Here is a 9,013-nt window from a genome sequence, read left to right on the forward strand (position 1 = left end):
CAGTATCTAAACATATGTTAAGTTTCTAATAATGATTCTCACAATTAAAAGTATTCGTACTTCCTAGTCTAAAACCCTATTTTAACCCTCAAAAAAAGAGAAAAAAAGGAAAAAAGAGTGGCACCATTTTGGAAGTCAAGGAGACGGAAAATAAAATTGGATGAGGGAGATTTAAATACAATATTTAAATAATACAAATTTATTGCATTTATTATTTTAAATATATTTTTTAAATGGAAGTTCAAACTGTACCTTCGTCCCGCTCACGCTCCTTTGACGCTCTCACTCTCTCTATATCTCTCTCTCATTTCTCAAACACACACTCTCTCTCTCTCTCTGTCCAAACCTCAGCTTCTCCCGCTCTTTCTCTCTACTTCTGCTGAGAGCTCTGCAGACCGCCATTGGAGGCCGTGGAGCTCTCGTTAGAGCCGTAAGCTCAAGCTTTGCATTCACATCTCTTTTTTTACTAATCGTATCATCTGATCTATTGCGCTCATTTGCGACTAGTTATTTTGTGCGTTTGAGCGTTTGTTTCGATGTTTTAGCGGTTTCAAAACTATGAAGAATGATGGCTATTGTGTACGTTTCGATTTACTTGGTTTTGGTGCATGACGTGGATTCTCTACGCCGATTTCCGTTTTATTTGAGAAATCTAGCTTATGCTTAATACTTTGGCCTTTGTCTTTCCCGTTCAAATCATGCGGATTTTTTAGTTTACTGCATGATTTCGTGTTGTTGAATACATGTTTTTCGTTTTGGAGCCGGAAATTTGATTTGATTTATCAAGTTTTTGGAAGCGAGCGTGTTTTCTTCCTTCCTCTGTTTCATGGGCGGCGATGGGGAGAGGGATTGTGTTGGATGGGGGTGGGTGGAAGGAGAGGAGAAATAGGAAGATTTGTACGGTTACGGGATAAAAATAAACGTATTAGGTTTGCACCTCGGGCTCTCGTGATGATGTCTAATGTTTAAGGTTTGTTACTATCTATCTGTAAGCTTGTTTGAAAATGTAATAGGAACTCCAAGCGATCGTTCGTTCCCTTTTATTTGCAATGTATAGCTTAGCCATAGAATAAAAATGATGGATCTTGTGTCACTGTAGTTTTTCCATGTTCTTCAGAAGGTCTTATGCTATAGCTTTTCCATGAAGTCTTCAATCCATTGCATGTTATTTTGCGTTTTGAATTAGCCCTTATCATGCTTTGATTTTTTCTGGATTTTCATCTGTGCCTCAACTTTTCATTGTTTTCAGCTTAGTGACGGCTCTTACCCGTTTATCTTATGTTGGTTATGCAGCTTCAATGAAAATGATTTTTGATCTACTGTAATGAATCGCCGGTCTTCTAGGGAGTAAAAAATGAGTAGGGAAAGTGTTACTTTTCAAGTTGAAGAGTGTTCCGGCAGAATCACAAGAGCACGGGCAAAAGAGCTAAGTGAATCAGGAGGCATTCTATGCTCCTCAAAATCTTCTGGAGTTCAGAAGCAAATTCTACGGACCAACTCAAAAAGAATGGCATCTGATGATATTAAGATTTGTTCAATTTCTTCCAATGGTCTTCCTAATAAAAGAAGAGCAGTGCTCAAGGATGTGACTAACATTTCCACCAATGATAAGAATTGCAGAAATGCTTCTAATATTCAGGTAAAACCTTGGTTCTTTTTTGTGTCGTTCCTTTGTGAAATGTTGACGTGACTCGTGCTGGCACTGGTGATATAGGCAATTCTTTAACTGCTAATGACCACGGTTTGACAGGGTGCCAAACCAACTAGGAGAGTTTCTGCAAAAGCTAAGGCAAATGTGCCTTTAAATGCTCCTGTAGAAATTCTAGGTGCGGAAGAAGATGCAAACACAAGACTAGCTGAGGATTTATCTAAAATAAGGGTGGTAGAATCTCGAGAGGTCTCTTTAAGAGAAACTTTGGACGAAAAAGAGAGAACAGTGCAAATTACGAGCAGAGAATGTGGAGTTTCAGATATGGTTCTCTCTGTATCTTCAGAAGAATCTATCCCTCAGCCAAATGGTATACAACTCTAAAATTACTTTTGTATGAAGATATATCTTTATTGATTAACTGAACCATCAAGTGACAATATCTGAATGCTTTCCATGTGTAGTATTTTCAGGCAAGCACCCTGTAAATATTATATAGTCCTCATAATGGGGAATATCACAAATGCTGAACTGAAGTAGCATGCATGCCATAGCATTTTTTGTAATGATATTTTGTCATCTGTTGACAATGAGACCTACACTGGAAGGAGGATAATTTTCATTTTTTTTTGTCCAAGTCAAACTGCATCTCCCATGTTTGTGAATCACAAGTAATTAGCATGGACGAATGTTCTAGTTTTGCAGGAAAATTGAACATTTTAAAAATTTGATCGGAAATATGGTCTTCATGGAGTAAACTGTTAATTATCGATTAATATCAGTCCCCAAATAATATCCGTGGTAATTTGAAAAATTTTAAAAGACCCACATAATAACGTAGTATACAAGCATTGTGGTCTTCAATTGGCAAGCAGTGACAGTGTTACCATTGCAAAATTTTGCAGAAAAATATATGGCACCTGAACGATCAGTAGCATTAAGTGATAGAGGTATTATAGACATTGATTCAAACTCCAAATGTCTTCAATCATGCAGCACATACGCTCCAGACATATATGACAGGATACGTGTGACAGAGGTTTGTTGTTCACTATTTACCAAACATTGCCATAGTTAATGCAGATGCTGTATTCATCTTAGGCATCGACCATGAAAAGGCCCTAAATTTCTATAGTCTCTTTCACTTGAGAGTATATTTTCTAAACTAGAAAGGGACATGAAACTTCTGAAATTATTAGGAAGCAGCTGAGTTTGTTCTTTGAATGAACTACTTAAGATGTTTGCAGTTTACACAAAAATGACTGACTGACGCTTTTAGCTCATATGCAATGCAACACTAATAGTTCTTTTCATCTCTTTTCAGCTTGATCAAAGGGCCTCAACTACCTATATGGAACAGTTGCAGCAAGATATCACTGCAAACATGCGAGGAATACTGGTTGATTGGCTTGTAGAGGTTCGTTCACCACTGTTACAGCTTTACTTTGACCTAATTGATATGTTAATAGATACTTGCTTAAAGGCACCAAGTTGACAAAAATCGTTTTTCACAGGATAATAAAAAGTTGTACTTTTTGACATTTTGTTCGCAATTGGAAAACTTATCATGACATCAAGTCCAGTTGTAAAGTCTAATATTTCATGGTTATATGAATTGAAGACTTATCTTCTAGTTAAGCAAAAATATTATTGTCAACGCCAATTTTGTTGATGGTTAATTTTTTTTTCCAGGTTTCTGAAGAATATAATCTAGTTTCAGACACACTCTATCTCACTGTGAATGTCATTGATCGGTTTCTCTCTCAAAATTATATTGAAAAGAAGCGACTACAACTTGTTGGTGTTGCAAGCATGCTAATTGCATCGTAAGTTTTGACCATAATTCTCATACTAATGGAATAGTTCAAAGCATCCACTTTTTGTGTAGGAGGGAGTCAAGAAAGTAACAAACGTAGATGCTTTGTTGTAGAAACCATTATTTATAAACATAGCATAAATAGTATGGATTTAGTATATTTTCCCAGATAAATGTAGAATTCTAGTCAGCGTGTGTCAAGTGGATGCATGTTGTGTGTGCGTTCTAAGGTAAATTTTAATTTCAAGTTCTAACTTTCATCAAATTGAACCTCAATTTTAGTTCTGAAAAAAATTAAAGCACTAAATTTCATGATATTATTGTAATGGGATTAAGCTGTTCATATCATATCAAACCACTCTTCGTATTTCCTAATGATGACGATTGCATTTCATATTACCAGACAATATCAAGTCATTTACGTAGTACACGTATTATATTCTAAACATGGTTTCCTTTCACTTGAAGAAAATATGAGGAGATATGTGCACCACGAGTGGAAGATTTCTGCTTCATTACAGATAATACTTACACAAAAGAAGAGGTACACATTTAGCTTCTTGGTTTCTTTATACGTGTTGGTCTTGTTCTGATGCATCATCAACAGCTTGCTAAATCTCCTTGCCCATCACACCATTGTCAGTGCCTTAGAGTTGTCGTTTGTTTCACTGCATTGACTCATGATGTTAAGGGGAAAAATATAAGGGAAGAATCTTTGAGATACATTTGCTCGTCAAACAAGCGAAAGAATGACTGTTATAGTACAAGAGAACCACTCGGTATAAAATAATGGTTTAGTAAAAGATGGTGATTGAGTAGTACTACAAACACATGAATGTAGTTGCAGAAAAACTCAAAGCCTTCAAAGTTTTGTTTCTTGTTAAAAAAAAATCTCTGGGGCTTGAAAGTTTTTCATTCGGAAAACAAAGTGTTTCTTGGAATTAGAAGAGTCAATTTGAATACGAGTTTTGTGGTGTCTTTGTAAAGAAAGAAATAGTAGAATTTTTTAAGATAAGTTTGCTTATTCTGATTCTTTTTTGGGCTTTTGTGCAGCATACGACCTCCTGAATACGATTACACCAAATTCTTTTATAATTACAGCCTTTTGATGATTTTTAACAATTGGAAGGTGCTCTTGTATTAGTCTTTTGGGGAGGGGTCCTCTCAACCCCTTGTCCTTAGGCTGTGTTCCTCTTTTTTGTTCAGAATATACTTGTTTGTTTCCTATAAAAAAAATTGAATATGAGAGCTATTCATACTTTTAGAAGAGACAAAAATGAACGTTAAATTTTTAACAAATGAGTTGAATTCTATGATGTTTCATCCTAGTTTCGATTGGATAGAAAACAATGTTCATGTTTCAGCCTAAGTAAATCTGTTTCACCACCTTGTCTAATTTGTTTCCAATGACCTATGTGTAATTTCATTGGACACGAAACTGCCGAATACTCAGATTGAAGTTTTGTTGGCAGGTAGTAGAAATGGAGAGTGAAGTTTTGAACTTACTACACTTTCGGCTATCTGTTCCCACTACAAAGACATTTCTAAGGTATTATATTGTCACCATTCTTCGATATAAGTTATAAGGTATAAGTTGGCATAATGACTTCTAAAGTGACTTGGATATTTCAAATTTACAGGAGATTTATACAATCAGCTCATGCTTCTTACAAGGTACTCTACACTATATCTCGTTATCATTTCTTTATATTTTATGGACAGAAAATATATGAACATCGAGAGCTAATGGTGGCCATTTAATTATATCAGGTTCCTTGCATTGAACTTGAGTTTTTGGCCAATTATTTAGCTGAGTTGACTCTTGTTGAATACAGCTTCCTAAAGTTCCTCCCTTCTCTGATCGCTGCATCCGCCGTATTTCTTGCAAGATGGACACTTGACCAATCGAATCATCCGTGGGTCTGTGCTTCACTCTTAGGATATCTACTCCCTTTTTTGTCTCTCTTCATATTCAAAATCGCTTTGAGACACACATTTAATTATCTAATCACTCAAAATTAATTTAGTGTTTAATCTTACACTTAAAAATACGATTTTCACTTCATCAAAATTAGTTTTGAATGAATAAAAGCATATTTCAAAGTGATTTTAGTGACTCAAGAATCAAACATGCCTTTCCTCTCTCTAATTTATTAAGAAAATTTTTGTCTCAGATTTTGTTGTGCAATTCTTACAGAATCCAACTCTAGAGCACTATACCAGTTACAACGTTTCTCAGCTGAAAACTGCTGTGCTTGCCCTCCAAGACTTGCAACTTAACACCAGTGCTTCTTCCCTAAATGCCATACGTCATAAGTATAGACAACCGAAGGTAAGAACCATAAATAAGAAAAGTCTCTTATTGTTTTTCTTGAAACTGTTGGATCATGCTGATGCTTTGGAAACTATTTTGATAAACGATCTTCAAAACCTTAATCAACTTGTTTTGAATCGTGGGGTTGATAGGTTAAAAATCACTTTTGTCATTTTCAGAATTACTCCAAAACATACATTTCACTAATTTAAATTAATTTTATTTATATGAAAATTGTGTTTAAAAGTATTAAAATCTAACATGAAATTAATTTTGAACGATTAAAGATATGTTTTTGAAGTGATTTTGAACTTGACGAAAATGATTTTAGCAATTTCATTATCAATCCTGGACATGTCTAAATCGAACATTATTTTCATAGCTATTTAGATTCTCTGCTTTTAGAAGTTTCAATGACATAATTTGAAATTTGAATTAGGCTTTAGTTTAGCTCGCTCATGAAATGAACATTAGTATATACATTTAATGCAATTATAGATATGATCCTAAATTTAGAAGCATAATTGAAACATTTTATAATAGAGAACCAACTACAGATGCAGTAATTCTAAGTTTGGGAGTAAAGTTATAAATCTAACCCACTTAAAATTATTTTCTTTACACAATGTTTTCTTGTTCTAAGATCAATTCATCTGTGAGAATAAGCTAATTAAAAACGAGTTTTAGAAGTAATATTCACAGAGAGAATATTTTTGGATTTCAAAGACTTCAGTTTTCTCAGTACTTTATCCAAACAAGATCCGTTCTATAGGTTGTACTACTAAGTTCTAAACATTTTGATTTTTTCATTGATATGTGTTCTTATTCCAGTTCAAATGCGTAGCGACATTAACGTCTACGAAATCGGTTCTATCACTATTTTGAAGAACAAGAATGATCCTATTATTGCCAAGAGGATAATCTACAGGAGGATGATTCTGATTTCAGTTGATCTGCCATTCTCCTTCTAACCTCCCCCAACTGTGATGGAGCTAAAAGAACAGCACAAATCTTGAAACTCAATGACTTGGAACCTCACTTCCTCTGCTACTCTATGGTACTGGTACTTCCAGATATCTCTCTCTGTAAGTTTATGTTTCTATGGTCATGACCTGTACATTATAATACTCCCTTAGCTGAAAATACTTTATTTATGAATCCTCCAAGCTCATTTGGAGGTAACTCTTCAGTTGTTGTAGCATGGGGTTGCTCCCTTTTAACCTTAAATTTTGGTAATCAAAAACCTTAGCTTAGAAGAGCCTAAATGAATAACAAATGGTCTTCAATTTTTTTAGTATAACAATTGCGGGATGGAGAATTGGACCTTCGATCTCTAGTATGGAAGGTCATGTCAATTACTAATAAACTCAATTCACTTCAGTATGGATAACATAGTTGAAGATCTCTTTATTTGTTCTTTGTATAATTACAATTATAACTAACTAATTATTTGACTAATAGTTTAGGTTTGTGCGAACCTATAGTTTTGTACATATGTTTGTCTCACATTTGAAATTTTAGACTTAGTGAAATAATTCTTCTATGAATTTTTACTATGTACAAGCCATTTTCAAACATGTTAACTTATGAACAAAATCCTACTCATTAGTTTTATTAATGATGGTCTTTTTCATGGTAGGATTACATGAAGAAAAAACTTTTGATAAATCTTTAAATTGGGATTATATTAAAAGACTTTTGATCAATCTTTAAATTAGCTTCTACTTTATAGCTAACTTTTCTAATAAAACTAAGTCTCAAGTATTTTTTTCAGAGTAAATTTTAGAAACATATCATATGGGTTCATTTTCTTGAATGATAATAATAATAATAATTTTCTCTAGTTTGATTAAAGAAAAACAAGGTTAACTAATTGTAAGGATTAATTTTAGAATTTTAGAAATAATGTTTTAACAAAAAGAAAACTCTTTTCCAATATGATACTAAGTTCACACGCAGTGTTAAGATGCATGGAGTTCAATCGATCAAATGTTTGTATTTCAATTTTGACAAAATAAATATAATTTAAAGACAACTTTTACTATAGATTTTGAGATTAGAAGTTTGATTATCCCTTATAAAAAAAATCAGCATTTTGTCAAAAAAAAAAAAAAAAAAGTTGAGAATTTAGACACAAAAAGTCATCAAAATAAGCGGGAAATTGTATTTTGTCAATCCAATTCAAGATTTGGAATTTAGATTAAAAAAAAAAAAATTATCTTCCCAAATTTGGGTTCGGACCCACTACACATGAAGAATTTCTATTTCCATTTAACATCCTAACAAATTTTTAGTTCCGAAATTTCTAAAGGTGGAAGAAAATATATTCGGATATTTTTGAAAGTTTGAGAGTATTGACATTATTTTGCCTAATTTTTTATTTTAAACTTTTAATTTTATCAAATTATACCTTAAAGTTAGACATTTAATGAAATCTTCCATTTAATTTAGAATGTATTGAGCAACTAGTGCAGTCTTCGCTTTATATTTGAATGTATTGCAACCCACATCTTAAATTTGGATGTTAAAATTAAAATCAAAGAAAATCTCGTTGAAAATTCAATCGAAAACAGAAAATGTCAATTTCAGACCTAGAATGTTTGACAACCACCTAAAATAGCTTTTTAAACACTTTCAATGTTATTTTAACCCAATTTTATAAAATAGTTGAAATAAGAATGAAGTTTTTGAAATATATATATATATATTACTTTTTCTAGTCAATCCAAATAGACTCATAGTTTATTATTTTTTTAAAAAAAAATTGTTTTCATCCATTTTAATATAATTTTAATTTATTTTGAATAAACACTTAAATTATTCGTTCAATTCTAACAAGAATGAAGTTGTTAAAAATTATTATAATTTATTTCTTTAATTTTCAGAAGTTAACTTCATTTTCTAAAATATTAGTAATCAATTCATAACAAAATAAATAAACAAATATAACATTATAAACTTATTATTTGCGGTAAAATTGAGAAGCACAACGGAACATAACGAAAATACGAATATGGAGAAAATATAATCTAATAATAATATTAAATAAAATGACAAAATATTAGAATTTATGTAAATAGAAAAATGTGGAAAATGGGAATATGAAATGGATTTTCTCACCGATGTGCATTTCTTCAAGATCCACTAAATGTCACTATTTATAGACAAATCAACAAATAGAAGGTGGAATTACATGGATATTAATAGTGTGTAATCTTGAGACACATAGACAATA

At 32.4% G+C, this 9,013-nt stretch overlaps 1 protein-coding gene across 3 annotated transcripts; it reads left to right on the top strand.

Moving 5' to 3' along the window:
- The first annotated feature begins 256 nt into the window (after window positions 1-256).
- Window positions 257-7,078, top strand: LOC120086512 (cyclin-A2-1-like). Of its 3 annotated transcripts, none has more exons than XM_039043199.2 (12): window positions 257-430; window positions 1,294-1,639; window positions 1,751-2,018; window positions 2,554-2,687; window positions 2,973-3,065; window positions 3,341-3,474; window positions 3,933-4,008; window positions 4,937-5,013; window positions 5,105-5,138; window positions 5,235-5,384; window positions 5,662-5,796; window positions 6,610-7,078. In XM_039043199.2, exons 2-12 carry the CDS (start codon window positions 1,355-1,357, stop codon window positions 6,661-6,663), a joined length of 1,440 nt encoding a protein of 479 aa, XP_038899127.1. In that variant the 5' UTR covers window positions 257-430; window positions 1,294-1,354; the 3' UTR covers window positions 6,664-7,078. The 3 variants fall into 3 exon arrangements, with proteins under 3 accessions (XP_038899127.1, XP_090173525.1, XP_090173524.1); XM_090317399.1 differs by having other exon boundaries at window positions 314-579; XM_090317398.1 differs by lacking the exon at window positions 257-430 and adding an exon at window positions 855-970.
- The last annotated feature ends 1,935 nt before the right edge of the window (window positions 7,079-9,013 follow it).

Source organism: Benincasa hispida, chromosome 9 (genome assembly GCF_027475165.1).
Source record: "Benincasa hispida cultivar pf3 chromosome 9, pf3_genome.v1.1, whole genome shotgun sequence".
NCBI classification, from domain to species: domain Eukaryota; kingdom Viridiplantae; phylum Streptophyta; class Magnoliopsida; order Cucurbitales; family Cucurbitaceae; genus Benincasa; species Benincasa hispida.